Source organism: Desmodus rotundus, chromosome 7 (assembly GCF_022682495.2).
Source record: "Desmodus rotundus isolate HL8 chromosome 7, HLdesRot8A.1, whole genome shotgun sequence".
Lineage (NCBI taxonomy): Eukaryota > Metazoa > Chordata > Mammalia > Chiroptera > Phyllostomidae > Desmodus > Desmodus rotundus.
In genome coordinates, this window is record NC_071393.1 from 135,862,782 (window position 1) to 135,880,956 (window position 18,175).

The 18,175-nt window shown below is 48.9% G+C and overlaps 1 protein-coding gene across 1 annotated transcript in view; it reads left to right on the forward strand.

The window, feature by feature from the left end:
* The window catches only part of RCOR1 (REST corepressor 1), a 104,464-nt gene extending 87,260 nt beyond the window's left edge, over positions 1–17,204 (forward strand). Inside the window, exons 8-12 of the mRNA XM_053928083.2 lie at positions 2,311–2,505; positions 8,697–8,774; positions 8,988–9,045; positions 9,665–9,894; positions 13,095–17,204. Of these exons, the coding sequence (XP_053784058.1) occupies positions 2,311–2,505; positions 8,697–8,774; positions 8,988–9,045; positions 9,665–9,894; positions 13,095–13,136 (603 nt within the window). The 3' untranslated portion in view covers positions 13,137–17,204. The remainder of the gene's footprint in view (positions 1–2,310; positions 2,506–8,696; positions 8,775–8,987; positions 9,046–9,664; positions 9,895–13,094) is intronic.
* Positions 17,205–18,175: the final 971 nt, after the last annotated feature.

Consider the following 18,175-nt stretch of genomic DNA (forward strand, 5'->3'; position numbering starts at 1 on the left):
CCGAGGAGACCCAGTGTTCTGGGGCTCAGGTCGGAAATCCCACAGCTCAGCACTACCTGCCCTGGGCCCGGACTGCCCCCACGGCTCCTCAGCCAGGCTGGAGTGTCGGCGCCCATTGTGGAGATGACTTCTCTGTGTGGTCATGTCAGAGGTTTTCTGAGGACAGAGCCTATAGTTTTAGTAAAATCTCAGGGGGCTCTCTGTCTCAAAAGGATCCAAAGTATGAGAACAGCTCCTTTAAGCATGGGAACACCAAATGGTGTAGGCATACCTGAACTTTAAATTACATCAATATTACATGTTTTTTATAGACCCAAGTACAAAGTACAGCTAACCAAAAAGGAGAAAATGAAACCATTTACACACACGGCCACCGTGAGCATCGTGGTGACTCTTACCAGGCCACATCCTCTGTGAAAAATATGTCTGTGTCCGTAATTCTGAATAAATGCTTATTTTTTAGAATAAATGTTTTTAGAATACCTATTTTTTGAATAAATATAAAATGGGATCTTAATATACATATAAAATTTTATAACCTTTCAAATTTACTCTACCTTGAACATATTTGATGTCAAATACATTTGCATACACAGGTGTATGTTATTCCATCATACAAATCTTTCATAATTGAGTGAATTAATCTTCTGTGGGTTTTTACAATCTTCTGCCCCTGCTTTTTGCTATTATGAACAATGCTGAAATGCTGATCTCATAACTAAGTATTTGCACATTTACTTTTTTCCACTAGAATTAGTTTCTGGAAGTTGGTATTGGGTCAGAGCATTCTAGATACATTTTGAAGGCTTCTTTTGGTACAGAATGTATCACCAGTGAGAACCTAGTCATTCTTTCCTTGTGGCACTTTCACCAGTGATTTGTAAGGAAGTCCAAATACCAAGATTATTTGAAGGGTTGGCTGAATTAAGATTGTTTTGGTAGGAAATGCAGACAACTGTAATTGAACAACAATAAAGTAATTTAAAAAAGAATCCAAAATATTCAACCAATACTAAAAAAAAATAAGACTGTTTTGGAAACCAAATTATACTTGCAAGTTTTAGTAAGCTTTGATTTGATTCATTGTCTTTTAGGTTCTTTTTTTTTCGATTTATGGGTTTTTTTAATAGTTTTTTATTGTTTTGGGTTTTTTTTTTTTGCCTATTAGCTCCTTCAATGGAATGTTTTAAATGAGAGAAAAGAGTTTGTTTTATATTAGTTTCCATAATTCTTACTTGTGTAGCTCAATTTCTTTTTTGTTTTTCCCCCCTACTCTTCCAACTGCCTTCTTTTTTTTTTAAATTGTTGTTCAAGTTCAGTTGTCTCCGTTTTCCCGCCATTACTTTCCCCCATCAACTTCTGATTGAAGAAAAATGGTTGAACTATCGTTTGTTTACACTCTGAGCCATTCCTTCACCCGGCGCATCGCCCGCAGGTGGTCTGGACTGAAGACAGCCTGCCATTCTGGCGCTCTGTTCCTGGCCCGCTTCCCTCCTGTGGCACTGGGTCTGGTCCCTTCACCTGCGCTGGGGCAGGACTTGCTGTTCGTGGCTTTTTACCTCAGTCTTTCAAACAGGAAGCAGAGAGCCTGAGTGCACTTTCAGCCTTATCAGCATTTGCTGATACTCGTTAACACTCTTAACAAGATGAGATTATCAACAGTTCCCTAACTTGTTCTTAAAATGGTTACCAGTAGAATGTTACCCTGTCCTTGCCAAGACTTCACTGCATTCATTTCTGGAGGTTGTAGATTCAGAGGAAGCACCTGTAGAAATTAGCCAGTAGTCATACATTGAAAATGACAGCATACATAGTGTCGTACTGAATTTATATATTTTTTAAACTCCTGTAAAGATGTGAAGAATTTAAATGAATCTTTGTCCATGTGCTGAATTGTTTTTCTTTCTTCTGTGTTTATATGTCCAGCTGTATCACTAGAGACTGTTAGGATAAAACAGCTCCTCACTCATGTATATGTATATACAGCTCAGCAGAAGAGTGCAGATTTTTTCCTTCCTATGTTATTGCTGGGAGCTGAGAGTGGCCTCTGTCACAGGCGGGGAGTCACAGAGTCAGGGTATGTCTGTGCCAGAAGGGAATGAAGCCCACTGCTGAGTGTTAGCCAAAACTCAATAGTCGATGTTTTCGTCTGTGAACCACCTGTTAGAATTTGTAGACGGCATTTAAGATGTAGCCTGGTATGTGTCTTAGATTGTGTGCAGCCATGTTAAGGAAATAGTGCTTATTACTGTTCATTGGCCATTTTAATTCTTTTAGCATCTCATTTGTCAAAATACATACATCATGCAGGTGCCCCCTACTGAGGCAGTCCCTCAGATCAAGAAAGAAAAACATAGTACTCAAGCTAAAAACAGAGCAAAAAGGAAACCCCCGAAAGGAATGTTCCTCTCTCAAGAAGACGTGGAGGCCGTGTCTGCCAATGCCACTGCTGCCACCACGGTGCTGAGACAGCTGGACATGGAACTGGTCTCAATCAAGCGACAGGTACCCACAGCTCATCCTGGCAAAGCCAACTTGTCCTTGGGAGGTGTTTTTGTTGTCTGTCCACAGATCTCACAGGGGCGTTTTGTTTCTAAGCAAATGGACTGAAGGTCTTAGGCACTGGCCATGGATTTTCCTTAAATTCACTTTGAAGTTGGTGTCATCAGTGTGTCTCTGTAAATGGTGCGTGTGCACGCTCACTGCTCTTCCCATGGTGGGCACGCCCCACCGCCGCGCCCTCTAGTCAGTCGCCCCCGGAGCAGCCCCTCTGCAGCTGCTCCGCTTTCTGGCTCTTCTGCCTTCTCCAGCCGGTGGCCGCTGTTCCAGCTCATCCAACCACGGGTTACTGGTGTCTGTTTGGGGAGGTCACATAACAGGGACATGATGCGGTCTTTCTCACGTCTAGATTCCATTCAGCATGTGAGCTCCATCCATGGAGTATAGAGCCCCGGTTCCTGTTCTTCCTCACTGCTGTGTACATGTCCTACCAAATGCACATTCGGGTCCTTCCCCAGTTTTGGCCATTACAGAAATACTGATACGAGCACGTTCATGTGACTTGTGGTGCGCTGTGTGTGCGTCCTTGTTGGGCCTGTACCCAAGAGTGGAGTTGCAGGATTAGGAGTGTGCCTATGTCCCGCATTCGAGAGCAGTGCCCCCCAGTTGTCCAGAGTGTCGTCAGGCCAGCTCAGTTCAGTTGCACTGTGTCAGGTTCTCATAATTCTTTGCGAGGAGTAGTCCTGTGCGTTGTGAGATCTTCACCAGCATTTCTGGCTTTTACCCACTAGATGCTATTAGCGCCCTCCCCCCTTCAGCTATGATTACAGAAGTGTCCCCAAGCATGAGAAATGACCCCTGGAGAAGGGGGGACACAGCATCCCATTTCCCATTTTGAGGCTTATCTTTTCACTCTGTTAATGGTATCTTTTGGTGAACAGAAAATTTTAATTTTAAGGTAGTCCAGTTTCTTATTCTTGTCTTTAATGGTAAGTGCTTTTTTCTTCAAATTTTTTAAAAACACTTTATTCCTTTTTAGAGAGAGGGAAGGGAGGGAGAAAGAGAGAAAGAGAAACATCAATGTGTGTACCCCCTGCTGGGGCCTGGTCCGAAACCCAGGCATGTGCCCTGATTGGAAATCAAACCGTTGACCCCTTGGTTCGCAGGCCGGCGCTCAGTCCCCTGAGCCACACCAGCCAGGGCTACGGTTAGTGCCCCTTGTATTCCGTTAAGAACGTTCCTTCAGGTCATGAAGATACTCTGCCATGTGATCCTAATGTTGTTCTGCCTTTTACGTTTTTATTTTCAGTCTCCCTGGAAGTGTGTTTCTGTGTCTGGTGTTCCATGTGGGGTCATTATTTGTTCGATTGTTTTTTTATATGGATATCTAGTTAAGTGGGGCCTTTGTTTTCAATCCACTGTCCATGCGTATGGTCAGGTTTGGGATTTCTTGTCGTTTCCCTAGGTCTCTTTGTCCGCATATGGACAAATTCTTCACCAGCGTGTACTAATACAGGAACATTATACATCTATCTCATACAGTAAGTCCTTCACAATTGTCTTGGCTATTCGTGGCCCTTTGTCATTCCATATAAAATTTAGAATCACTTTCTCAGTTTCCAGAAAAATAATTCTGCTAGAATTTTGATTGGGATTGTATTGAATTTATACCTCAAAATAGAGAATTAATGTCTTCTGATCCATGAAATGATATATCCCCCCACTTACAGAGCTATTTAATATCTTTGTTTTGTTGTTTTCTAAACAGAGATCTTGTATGTATATCCTTTGTTAGAGTTAGCGCTGGATATTTGGTACTTTTTTGATGTTCTTGTAAGGATGTTGTTTTTTAAATTAATTCGTTTCTGCTTATTTGTGGCTGGTATGAAAAATGGCTTGTTTTACTCTTAATTTTGCATAGTACCTTGAAAACAAAAATTCTGCTGAGTAGCCTAGTATTGTCCTTTTACGTGTCTCCTCTCTCTCCCTCCCTCCCTCTGGAATTCAAGGCAAATTGTGGACTGATGGTTACGTTTAGTTGTTGCTGCTTTGACTTGTTAATCTTGATGCTTCCCTTGGAAGGTTAAATAGGAGGCCAGCTGTCATTTCAGAGATGAAAAGAGTGGGTCGGGGCCCACCCGTCTGTCCCGGGTGCAGGGAGACAACACAGACCTGGACCAGGCATGCCAGCCACGCGGAACCAGAGCATTGGCTCCTGGTCCTGGCTGCTGGCACAGCTGCCTTCTAATCTTAGGAAAATCACTTAATCTTCCCTGGCCTCCTTTCAAATCAGGGGGTTAATCCTGGCCCACCTGCTCTCCCAGGGCGAGTGAGGGCTGCTGTGGGAGCATCTGGAGCTGTGTTGGCACTAGGAGAGCTCGCTCTGCTTAGGGCTGCGAGCTCTTGGGGCGTTCTCGTCTTCCTCTGCGAGGGGACTCATTGCCCTCTGCTGCATGCGCTCCTGAGGCTTGCTGCTTGAGGTTCGAGAGAGAAAAAGAGACCCTTCCCCCTCAGAGCTGTTACTGTGTCGGGTGATAGATAAGAAGAGATTCTTTGGTTTTCAGAGCCAGGGTCAAGAGCAGGCGTTTTTTATTTGAAGTTAAAAGTTTGCATTACTTACTTAAAGTTTGCATTGTTGAAGAGAGAAGGCTTAGAGTCTGACAGTGGATAAAGGAGACAGGTTGTTTATTTCCCACAACCTTTTAGGGCTCCTGCCAGATGCACTCTGGACTCAAAAGTGACAGTCAGTGACACAGTGACGTTTTGTTCTGGAGGCCCCACGTTTGGTTGTAGATCAGGGGCTGTTCATCTGAAAATGACAGAAAACCTGAGTAATAACAGCTTAAACAAATAAGGATTTCTTTTTGTCAAATAGCTAGAAGTCCCACTGTCAGTAGTGCTGGCATTAGTTCATCTGTCCAATGGTGCTCCCAGGGTCCCTGATTCTTTGTTTCTACTCTGCACCCTCACTTTTTTGGCCTTTCCTCTTGCTTGTCGCATCTGTTATGCTGGAAGCTGCAGAAACCGTTTCGTAGCCCTCATTCTGCGTTCAGGGCCATGAGACCAGGAGATGGAGGCCGACCGCCCCATCTGCCCTTGCTGCTTTACCAGAAACTCCTAGACTTTCTGCGTGCCAGAGCTTCGCATAAGGCTGCGTGGACTGGTGAGAGGGGCTGGGAACGTTAGGTGATCCGGCCAGGGGAGCCTGAGGCGCTCCGTCTTTCTGAGTGCAGGATGGAATGGTCCGACATTAGAGGAGTCTCCCTGACATTAGAGGAGTCTCCCTGAGCGTACAGCAAGGTGGAAAAAAGATGGTCGCGTTCAACCGGCAGGTCTACGGGTGACTGCTTTTTTTTTTTTATCCTCTAAATACTGATTACTTTTGTATCCTGTTTCTTTTCTGGCTGTTGCCACTCTGGCTTTCTTTCCAATTAGTATTAGGCTGGCAACTACCCTTATTCTTACATAGTAAACACTGGGTATTTTTACCGGGGAAAATGCATCAGAAACAGAGGTGGAGGTTGGTGAGGTTAGAGCTGACTTTTAGTTCAGAATCTGTGGGTGTTTTGCCTTACAACCATTTGTTTGATTTCATGCTTTTTTATTGGTTTTAGGGAGACAGTATACGTGTTCATTCAAAAATGAAAAGTGCTAGGGATCGAGTTCGCCTGGTGCTTGGCACAGAGATACCCTGCTCCTGAGAGCTGAGGAAAACGGCGGCCCTGCTTGTCCAGGAGTCTGTGCAGAATTTAGGAGCAGCCGTGGTTTGTCATGTTCGTGTCTGTCTGTGGACCAGGGAAGGGTCGTGAACAGTTAGGTACAGTGACTCACAGCAGGTGTGTGGGAAAGATAATTTGTGAGAAAATGAAATTACAGTTGATCAGAATTAGGCTTGTGGAGAACAGACACACTGCTTGCTTTTTCTCCCATGACGCACGTGGGCATCTACGCTGTATGGCCAATGTGGTGCCCCACAGCAGTGCTGGGCTCGGGCGCCGCACCTTGCGGTCCTGCTGGGCAGCTGGGCCTCTCCCACCTGCTCCGCCTCTCGGTTGCTCAGCTCGGCTCTGTGTGCGGGGTCTGTGTTCTGTGTGGGAGATCACTGACATGGTACGGGGGAGGGCTGTGCACACAGAGCCTCTTTGCCACCATCCCTTCCTTCTAGGTCGTCCCTTGCTAGCTGTTCTAAGCAGGTCAACTACAGACTCCAGTTAGATGCTCTTAAAGGAGACAGTAGGGACCTCAAATTCTGGGCACCATGTAGGTCGGGAACATTTTTGGTTTTGGTGTTTTTATTTCCTTTAGTTTATTTAGTTGTTTTCTTTTTATACCTTTATAAAAGTTTTTCATTGCTTTAACCTTCCAAAGAAGTGCCTGTATTTATTTCCAGGGCTCAGGAAAGGAAGAAAGCTCTAGAAAAAGGAAATTTCAAAATAGGTCTTCAGTGAGGATGGTTCTCCCTGAGTCTCTCAACCAGCCGCCTTTGGGCCCTATCAACTGGCCAGAAGGACTTTCCAGCTCTAGGTCAGCCCTTGTCACCCTGCACCACCTCTCTGTCATGTGGGATTTCACCATTTCCACAAACTTTCTATGGGGTCACGTGTTCCATTTAGAGCCTGGAATTTCGCCACTGGGGATGTGCTGTTGAGGGTGTCGTTGATCAGGTTATACTTAAGGATGTGATTGTTGGTGGTGTGGAGGTGAGAGGTGGGGACGTGTTAACTGCATTCAGCCAGGGCTTCAGCCTGTCATCTGTGGTGATGTCAGAGCCGCAGTGCTCCAACCACGCTTGTCCCTGTTCATCCCCGGTACCATGGCCTTGGTGACCCCACGGTGGTCCATTGGATCTCGTCCAGCAGCTTGCTAGCACCTCCTTGCCTTGGGCGCTCTGCAGGTACCACCGCAGGTTGTTCACAGGCCCCGTGCCCTGCAGATGTGGATGTGGTCCCCAGCGCTCCTGAACGGCAGTGTGGGTCAGTGAGCAAACCTGCTGTCTAGCTCGCGGGAGCCGGGGATGTACTTTGCTGTGCAGCGGCAGCAAAATCCAAGCTTATACGTGTCGGCACAGCAGGTGGTATGGAGACACCAGGACTTACAAGCACAGGTCGAACATCCTCCTGGAAATTAGTAGTAGGTATTGATACAGAGAGAGATCGTGCAGGCGTCCTTAGTGGATTGGGATATATATACACAGAGATATTTGGCTGTCCCAGGACCACTCTTTGATTTGCGAGACCTTGTGGATCAGAAAGATACCCTTACCCTGGGCTTTGCCACAAGGTTTCATGATCTTGGGACTGGAAGGACTTTTTCTGAACTCCTCTGAGAACAGGCTGCAGTTGGCAGTGGCCTGGAGGCAATAGGGACAGGTGATAGATAGAGGTATTTTCCAATTACACCCTCTTCTGCCAGAAGCCACCTTTCTTTCTCCAGCTCTTCCCAATACCTCTCAATATCCTCCACCCTCAGATCCTTCCAGGTCAGTTCAGACTGGTTCGGAAAAGTTGACCATTTGATCACGAGAACCAATGGCCAGTTTCAACACTGAAGATGTTTCGGACGGTCTGCACACCCATCCAGTAAAAGTTCCAGCCCTCGCTTTCTGTCACCTGGACCATCCTCTCTTTTCAAAGCTGTCGGTCAGCACGGACTTGTCAATCTCAGTAACTCCCTACGCTTTTCCTGCCATAATCCATCGGTACTTAGGGAGCCAGCAAGAACGTCCGATTTCTCTCCAGTGCCACTGACTCTTGCCTCAGATTCTTCCCTGAGGTCAGATCACTTTCCTGCCACTTCCTCCTGGGGTTGCACAGCACAGAGCACACGGAGGAGCACAGAGCAAGGAGGCCCCACTCTGGCGCTCATAGGAGGATGCCGCCCGCTGCCCTGCGGACTGGCCCACCGTGCTGTACCTCAAAGTGCTTCATTTTTATTTTTTTTGACAACTTTATTTTTTTAAAAGATTTTTTTTATTTCATTTTTAGCCAGGAAAGGATGGAGAAAGACAGGGAGAGAAACATCAATGTGTGGTTGCCTCTCGCACGCCCCCTACTGGAGACCTGGCCCACAACCCAGGCGTGTGTCCTGACCAGGAATCGAACCAGCAACCCTTTGGTTTGCAGGCTGGCACTCAGTCCACTGAGCCACACCAGCCAGGGCTACGGTTTCATGTAAAATAAAAATATTTTCTCTTTTAGATTCAGAATATTAAACAGACAAACAGTGCTCTCAAAGAAAAACTTGATGGTGGAATAGAACCATATCGACTCCCAGAGGTATGATTATGTTAACATCATCTCAGAAGTCATAGCCCAGTTTTATGTGTTTAAGAGTATAATATCCATGTAATATCCAGTATACACCTATTGGAAAGAAAAGTATGGACAGAATGTTATAAACCTAGTTGATGTTAAAATTCTGATATGAGAAGACTCATTAGCTCTAATAAGGACGTGTGACGTGCTAACATGACTCATTTGGACATACAGGTCATTCAGAAAAGTAACGCGCGCTGGACCACAGAGGAGCAGCTTCTCGCCGTACAAGGTATGGGGAGGTCCTCCTAAGAGCCTTTAGAGACAAGTGTTCACCCTACGCACAGCATGCAGCTCCCAGCCAGAACAGATTCTGGGGGGATTGCGTTCTTACAGCGGACAGCATTTTAGCCACATTCTGGCGTTATCCCTGGGCTTGACTTTTTCCCTTCCTGGGCCTCACAAGTTGTGAAAATTAGCATGTCAGTTGTAAAGGTGTGAGTAATTCATTTTAACAGCCATGCATTGAGTTGGGTGTTAAATAGTCAGGAAGTACAAAACCCCAACAAGCAGATAGAATGTTGGATTTGGGGGGTGTTCTAGTCCTGGGGACCCTGAAAAGACAAATGCAAAATGCCCACAACCATAGAGTAATTGCTGGGTGACTTTGGTTTTCACGTGACATCTGATGATAAGGTACAGATTTCCAGATGACAGGGCCACCCTGGCCCTCCATCGGTCATCTACGGCATGTACCTAGACTGCCTCTTTTCCCGTGGGTCTGACGCACTAAGGTGGTGCCTGCCCTTAAAAGCGTGTATGTTTGCTTACCTGGGTATGAGTCAGTCTCGGCTGCGCGTGCTTTTCATTGGTTTTCTCTTGTATTGAAAAATGCTTTCTTATGTCCCTAGCCATCAGGAAGTATGGCCGTGATTTTCAGGCCATCTCAGATGTGATTGGGAACAAATCAGTGGTACAAGTGAAAAACTTTTTTGTAAATTATCGACGTCGCTTCAACATAGATGAAGTTTTACAAGAATGGGAGGCAGAACATGGGAAGGAAGAGACCAACGGGCCCAGCAACCAGAAACCTGTCAAGAGTCCAGATAACCCCATCAAGATTTCTGAAGAGGACGACGAGGTAGGCGAAGCAGCGTGGTCTCCTCTCTGCCAGGCTTGCGCTCCCTGTCCTTGCAGTTTCCTCACTGATGAGCTTGTTCAGCGGTGGCAATGTTTTCAGGTTTTCGCTCCATCAGTAACTTGACTTCTGCCTGTAAATATGTGTGTTAAGCTCATTTAATTGTTTGTCATGTGTGCATGGCTCCCGTTCGAATCCCTGGACACACTCCCAATTTCGTCCGGTTTCCTCCAGCCACAGAATGTGTATGCTACCAATGTTTCTTTACGTGCAGTAAGAGCTCTGCCGCAAGACAGTAAGTGGGAAGTGCCTTGCGGAGCATTGGCAAAGCTAGTCACGTAAAATGTGTGGTCATCTCACAGTGAGGTCAACAAACTTACTTGTGTGTCTGCACAGCGAGCCAGCGGGGGGCTCCTGGCTCATCTCTGCTGCCCACATCTTCCAGCTATTGGTGCTGTTTAGAACTTACAGGTTGATGGCGACAGTTCTAGGTGACATAGTTGGCCGGAACTTCCAGGATGGTGGTGCTGATTCCGTCAGCCAGTCAGCGGAGATCAGGCGGGAAGCTTATTGAGGCTGCAGGTCTCCATCTGTCACCTCTCTGCCTCCTGTGACAGGGTGGTTGCCATTTCCTCACATGTCGCCTGGCCTGCCCTGCTGCATATCTGCCCCTCACTCCCACAGGAGAGGAGAGTGGGGGTGGGCACAGAGAAGAGTCCGTTGCCAGTCAGCTTATGTTTGACTTTGTTCACTGACACGGCAACTTGAGGCTTAATTTAGCTTTATAAGGAAAGTCACTTTCCCATCTGAGCCTTCCAGCAACCATGTGGGAATGACCAAAGTGCCCCGTTCTCCGGTCTGAGTGCTCCTCAGAGAGCCTGGCTGTGCAGGCAGCTCGGAGGCCCTGCCGGCCTGAGCGTGGGGGTGCCTGGGGGCCAGAGAGTGCTGAGACATACCAATTGTGTTAGAATCAGAAGCCTTACAGCCTCCTACCAGAACAAAACCTCTGTGATAAGTATACATCTATAGCAACGCCAGTGTGAGTGGTCGCCCCGGGTGGCCCCTGTGAGAGGGCCAGCCTGTAACCCTGGGGCACAGGAGCACAGCAGCAGAACATGAGCGTCCTGGGCTTGGGCAGTGGTTTTGTCCCTGGGCTGACTGCCCCTGTAGCAGCAAACGAACATCCTGAAGTCCTGGGCTCTGTTTAGGAAGCATTAAAACGATGAGGTGCCCATGGGCAGAGCACCAGAAACCTGCAGGAGAAAGAGCTCTCTGTCATCAGCCCCGGGAGCAGGAAGGACTTGGCGCCAGCCCCCTCCCCTCTGCAGACAGCACCGATGCGGCGCGGCGCGGCGCGGTCAGGATGGCAGTCCGGGTGTCAGCCTTGTGCTCGCACTTTTCGTCTTTCCTCACTCCTGGTTCATCCATGGGCAGACCGAGACCGGGTAGTCTGGAAGGTCCTCGCTACTCGTTCATTCACAAGTAGTCTGGAAGGTCCACCCTTAGTGCTGGTCCGCTCGGCCCGCTTCCCACACTGATGCCCCACCACCAGCCCACACGACTCTCCCCTCCATCCCTGGGGTCGGCCCACGCAGCAGCAGGACTGCGCTTCGCTTTGGTGGCTGATCTTCCGTGTGTCCGCTCCTCGGGAAGAGTGGTGCTGTCTGTGCATAGTCTCTGTGTTTCCTGTGAAGCCGCTTGCTTTTCTCACCATTTAAAACACATACGCACACGCAGTCCTGGCTGGGTGGCTCAGCTGCTGGGAGCATCGTCCCGACACGCGGGGTCTGCGGGCGTGCACGAGAACCGACCACTGAGTGCACAGCTCGGGAACACAGGTTAATGCTTCTCTCTCTCTCTCTTCAATTAACAGGTTTTAAAAAACAGTCTTCACACACCTGGTTTCCCTTTTGTAGTCCGTTTCTTTTCCTGCTTACAGCACTAGCCCTTCCACACCACCATTCTGCTTTTCTGATCTCTGTTTGCAGGAGGAGATCAACTGTGAGGCCGGCTGCTTTTCTGTGCCCTGACCGCAGTTGCAAGAATGCCGGCTGACTCTCTGTTCTGTCACTGTGCAGAGCGTGGTGTCCTTGTGATTCCGCACTCTTGTTTATTACGGGGAGTCTGGCAGCTGAGAGCTGCATGCAGGGCCTTGCCTGCCCCGTGCCCTCAGATTCTGTTTGTGCCACACAGACAGCGGGGGAGAACATCGGGGAGCCAGACGGCCTGGTCCAGGGAGTCCTCACGAAACATCCCTGACAGGTTCTGTGAAGACTCCAAACCATTTTACCACAGGCTAGTTGTATAAACGAGAGTGGAGAAGTTCCCAGGCATCTCATCTTCCTTGCAGACAAAGGACACAAGACCTGCTCTTTTCCTTCAAGGCTGAGAAGGGAGGGAGGCCACGGGGTCTCAGCTTCTGAGATCCAGAGTTCTCTGAGGTAGCCAAGGATGGGGGATGGGGTTGTGGGGGGACAGTCAGAAAGGGCATGGAGCACAGCTGAAGCTGACCGCTCGGAGAGAAGACTAGCTGCCACTAGGGGCTGATTCCGTGCATCGCTGAGGAGGAGCCCTGGTGTGACTCCGTGCAGTGTCTGTGAGCTGGCTTCGCTTGCAGGAGCACAAAGCCCAATGGCTTGAGCCTGAGACACTAGTAACCTTTAGGTTTGGGTCTGGGATTTGGGTTTGAAAATGAGGGTAGGAAATTAAGAGATGCCTGGGAAGCTTTTAAAGAGGATCCTGCGATCTCAGGGATCTTAGTACCCGTGTGTCCCGGCCGAACCAGGGGCTGTTTGTTGGCTGGGGTAGTTGCATGGCAGCCCTTCCAGCCGGTGCCGACATCCCTGAGCATGACTATTGGCCAGGGATGTGCCAACTGCTCTTTTAGGGGGTTTTATTTATTCCTGTGTAGTAGACACCATTATTTGTACATTCTGCAGAAGAGGAAAGTGGAGTTCAAAAAGAATAACTCGGGCAAGTATACCCAGCTGGACAGTGGCAAAGCCAGGGTCTGAGCCCAGGACATCTGGGTGTAGAAGCCACGCTCTGTCCCCACGCAGCCATCTTCTCCGCCCGTCCTTAGAGCCGTCTGTTTGCTGTGCCCTGTGTTTGCCTGCCAGGGGCAGGCCCACCCCCTCCCTCTTACAGAACACCAGAATTGTATCGTTTCCTGCTCTTTGATTCTTTTTTTCTTCTTTCTTCAGGCTGCATCTGTTCTTGACGTCAGATACGCATCTGCCTCCTGAGAAACTGGTAGCTTCCAGCACTTGGTATGGACAACTGTGTTACCCAGGATATCAGGTATTACAAGACATCACCTAGCCATCTGCATCACATCTCTGTGGACAAGCAGCTATTACCAAAAAAGGCATACACTTCCAGTCCTCTGCTACATCTGCCTTAATTCTTTGCTCGTTCCTCCATATTGGCGCCACTTCCCGGAGAGCTCCATGCATCTCTCAGTCTGCATACGTGCAGGGGGTGGGGGGGTCGCTGGCCTGCACGCTCCTGAGTCTGGGGCCGCCCCCTGGGCGGAGCGCCAGAGGCCACCAACGGCAGCTCTTCCCATCAGCAGCTCCAGAACAGGCAGCAGATTCGAAAGACACGACGCCGTTCCTGCACGGCCTACGGTTTCTACTCTCTGCATAAAGTCATTTCCAGAGTGACTGTGGCCCTGCTGGCCTTCTAGAAAGTTTCTCTTGTTCTTTTCTGAGGCATCCACCTAAGTGAGATCATGCTTTTTTGGAAATCACAGTATATTGGCAGACTGCATTGTAACCTTTATTGTGCCAAACACCCTGATTCACCTCTCGTTTCCCTGACAGTAGGGTATAATTATGGTTTATAAATCTAGTTTGCTGAAATCTCTCCCTCTCCCTTCCCAGTTGGTAGAAAGCTGATGCGCAGCAGCTCTCTTTGGACACGTAGCTAAAAAGGAACGTGGACCTCAACAATTTCTGCCTTCAGCTCTCAGCACTGCAGCCCCTGGGTGGGTGCCTCCCTCTTGTTTCCCGATTCCCCACCTCCACCACCCAACTCCAAGAGATTTGGTCCGTACCACTGCACCTGGTGCTTGTACATTTGGAATTGGTGCCTTCTCCTTTGGGCAATCACATTATCCGTCCTGGTTCTGTTTCAGTGTCTCGTTTCTTCTTTACTGTTCACTGCTTGCCAAAGACAACGTCGCTGAGATCGGGGGCGGGGGCACTCGCTGCAGGGTCTGACAGTGCAGACTTGGAATGTCAGGCTCACCTGACAGAGGGTAGCAGACTAGCTGGTGAGGGTTTTATAAAAGTGCACATTGTCCCCTGTCCTCTTGCATGCCTGGCCTTTCACACGTCACTCCACATACCCTTTGGTCCTTCGTGTACTGATGTGACCACAAACACCGCCCTCTCTCTCCACAGTACAGTCCAAGCCAGAGAAGCGAGCACTTCGTCGGTTCTAGTGAGTGCAGGATGGAAAGGGACAGACAGTCTGCAGCGTGGCATGCGCCGCCTTTGGTTGGACTGGGAACAAGTGAAACGTTTCGTCCATACCCTGAGACTTCCAGAATCACTTCTCTTCTCTCAGCAGACCGTGGGCCTGCCGAGGGTTGGGAGGGTTGGACTGGCCACTGGGATCTGATGTTGCCCATTCCCCGCCCACAGTCAGCTCACCCTGCACTAAGCAGGCTGAAGGTCGCTTTTTGTTTTATTTTTGCATCATTTAAATATTTTTCCTGCTTTCAATACCAAAAAGAAAAAAGATGCAGATGCTTTAAGGCGGCATAAACAGAATTCTTAAGAACTTAAAATATGCAATTAAAATTTGATGTGTTTTGACTCTCAAGCACCTTGCCTTTTTTTTTTTTTTTTTTAAAGTCAGCCGACTTTAGGAAGAGGGTTGGCTAAAATCATAGATTTTTTGGAATTGGACATATTTTTTTAGGAATCTAGAAAAAGGTCATTCAGAAGCGGGGAGGAAAATGGGACTTACCCAACTGGCATCATCTTGTCCCTGCGTTGGGTGTCTGGGAGTCAGGCAAGAGCAGGTGAAGAGCAGTCACAGCTCACGGGTCCTGCGTGGACGGGGACAGAAGAACACTAGGAAGCACCGAGCATTTGCTTTCCTTTGCGGTGTGAGCCTGCAGTGTTGTCGCAGATGGCGGGAGCACACCGGGAGGAGAGGGCCTGCTTTTGCACAGCGCTTTAGGGGGCACTAGGCATGAACAGAAGAAGCCTTAGCCACTCCTTCCTCCTCCTCATGGCCTCTTTCCTCTTCGTAGAAGCAGTAGGCCGTTCCCTGCAGGGGCTCTCGCTCAGCCAGTAGGTCTGTTCCTCTCTTCACACCCAGGCTGTTTTCCTTAAGAATTGATCCCTTCTGGCAGTGCTAGAAAGCTTGGTGCTGGTCCTTCTGCAGCGTGGTGGGCTCGCCGTGGTGCCAGGCCTGTCTGCTCCGCACCACCCCTCCCTTGCTTCCTGGCACTGAGCGCTCTTTGGTCCCGCAGACTCACTGTGCTGGTCTTCTCACCGGCACAGCAGCTGCTTGGGCGCTCTCTCTCCCAGGAAGGGGGGCGTGTTTTCCTTTGCCAGGAGGAGGAAGGGTAGTCATCTTTGCCTGACTGCCTTCGCTGCGGTCTCACGCATAAGATAGCACTGTGTTCTCCATTGTTTCGCTACACTGTCTTTGCAATGGTGTTGTAAATGCAAGAAATCACTTTGCTTTAAAAGCAAAGCGATCTGGTCTTATTTATGCGAAGACCCTTCTAAACATACCAAGACTTGGGTGCATCAGCAGGTCGTGCTTGGATGCGTCAGGGTCGGTGGTGACAGCTGCCTCGGGTGCAACGCTCACTTAAGTTAAGCTTTGTCGTCTTAAAAGTTATCAATGTGAATGTCATAATTATATATATATTTTTGTGGAAAATTTCTCCTAAGTATAAGTTATTGTGCAAAATACAGTACCATTGAAACAAATGATAGTTTTAGTTTAGAAATCCTAAAAGATATAAATTGTATTGCATATGCATTAAAAGTTTGTTTTATTTAATTTTATGTAGCTGTGTAAAGCGTTAGGTAAATTTTTTTCACTTATCCATCGAGATACCTTGTTACTTGAATATTGTGTTGGCTGTTTTGAAACAGTGATCAATTCCGTAATGTAGCTCTTCTAACCAGAAAGTGGCCCTGCCCGCGCTGTGCTGATAGATGAGCGGTGTCGGGCCAGGGGTCAGTGCGACACACCCCTGCGCGCTCGGTGTGTGTGCGTGACCAAGACACCAGTTCCGTGAAATGGTTCTTGACAGTTTTTAGCCTGTAAGACCCTTCGATGGTCGCAAACCTCCAATCAAAAAATGAATATGGAAAAGTGGTTGTCCCACAACTTGCCTGTGGTGGACTAATGAGCAGTTGTTTTCTGTGTATATAAAGCTCCCTCAAGTGTCACACCCCAGCGTCAGTGTGCTCACGGTCACTTTAGGTTTCAGCTGCCCCTAGTGTTGTCTTTCTGGATATCCGATGTTCTGTTGGTATAACTGCGCACCAAAAACAAGCCGAGCAGTGCATTACACTAACTGGACCCCTGCTCATGTGAGCGCAGGGAAGGCGGAGCCCACCAGTCGGGACCCTCGCTGTCTCTTTCTAGCCCGTTTCCAAATCCACTGACCCAGGGTTCAAGCTTTTACCGTCAAGTGAAACTTTGCCTCCACTGACTCAAGGAAGTCCGCGCACGGGAGCGGCCTCGTGCAATGCTCGGAGCAGGCGCCCCTGCCGCCCCGGGACTCCGCCGCTGCCCCTCACGGAGCGAGGCACAGCCGCGGCATCCGGGCGGTTCGGAGGACAGCCGGCCCAGTCTATGCATGTCGTCTGGTCACGAGTGTTTACAGTCACCTTCGAAAACTGAGGTCTGTCCTGGAGCGGAGAGTGTTCCATTGTGTAGACTTATCAACTTTGCTAAGTGCTTTTTAGATTGCTTAAAACTTTTTCAAGATTTTAAAAGATGTATAAGGTTAAGTTTGCAAATATAATGGAAATGCTGTATATCTTTTGAAGTGATAAAATCCACGTTGGGATTTTAAAGAAAAGATGTTGTAATAATGCTGTGTAAGTAATATTTTAATGTCTCTTTTTGCCTGTTTTCTATTTCAGTACATTCATTATGGTGAATGTTCATAGCATTATAATTGCTTAGCCATTGGATAATACCATTTGTTAGTGGAGATTGGAAAATTTATTTGTGAAATTCTGCAGAATTCATTTTTCTATTTCCAATATTTGCTGAAGTTAAATAAAAATTTTCAAGCCATTGATGTAATAAAATATGAAACAAAACAATTTTCTGCACCCCCTCTCTGTCGGAGCACGACCCCACCTAGCACAGGGTGGGTGCTTTCTCGCCCTGGCCGGGCCCTAGGGTTCTGGGGGCAGAGATCCCCCAGAACTGCACCGAGTGGGGACGCCCGGTTGGAGGAGCCTTGTGTTTAGCACCAGCCACCTGCAGTGCCCCCGAGCCCCGCCCCTTTCCGTCCCGTGGAGGTCTGGATGGGGAGAGCGATCAGGCTGATGCTGTTTCCTGGGAGGGATGCTGGCCCATCAGTGCGGCTGCCTCTTCTCAACTCTGAGGCCTGGGCACTGGCCTTGGACCGAGGCTGTGAGGAGAGAGGCCAGTCTGCTCCCTCTGTGCCTCCGGTCAGCCAAGAGTGGACATGGCTCTCCTCGCAGCGCCTCTTCAACTTCTAGCCTGTCTCTGCATCTTCCCTTGTTCCAGCTGGGATGTGGGTTTGGTTAGGTGACCCCCGGGAACCCCGACCATCCAACCCAGACAGCACTTCTCTTTGGCGCTGGGTTCCCGCTCTGCACGTGACCACATGGTGTGTTGGCCTGGTAGGGGCGGGATGGGTGCTCCCACTGACATTGGCACCTGACACCGACCCTGTGTTGTTGAGGGAGGCGACTCATGCTGTAGATAAGAGGGAGCAAGCGTTGAGACCACAGCCCTGGGCTTTCCTGCCAGGACGTGGGTGGAGGGAGAGGGGAGCTGGAAGGGAATGCAGCGGCTTGGGGATTGAGGAGGGTCCGGCTGAGGAGGGTGGGCCAGATGTGGACAGAACCATAGACGTGGGGAAGGGAGGAGGCAAGGCATGGGCCCTTGATCAAGGGCGCGTGGGGAGCACGAGCGAGGCCCCCTTACTGTAGACTGGGCAGAGGGACACCTGTGTACAGGGGTGTCCAGGCTGCCTCTGGTGCCATGTCGCACGTGGTCTGGCCCTGCCTTAGGCAGGAGAGGAAATGGAGGAAGGGACCGG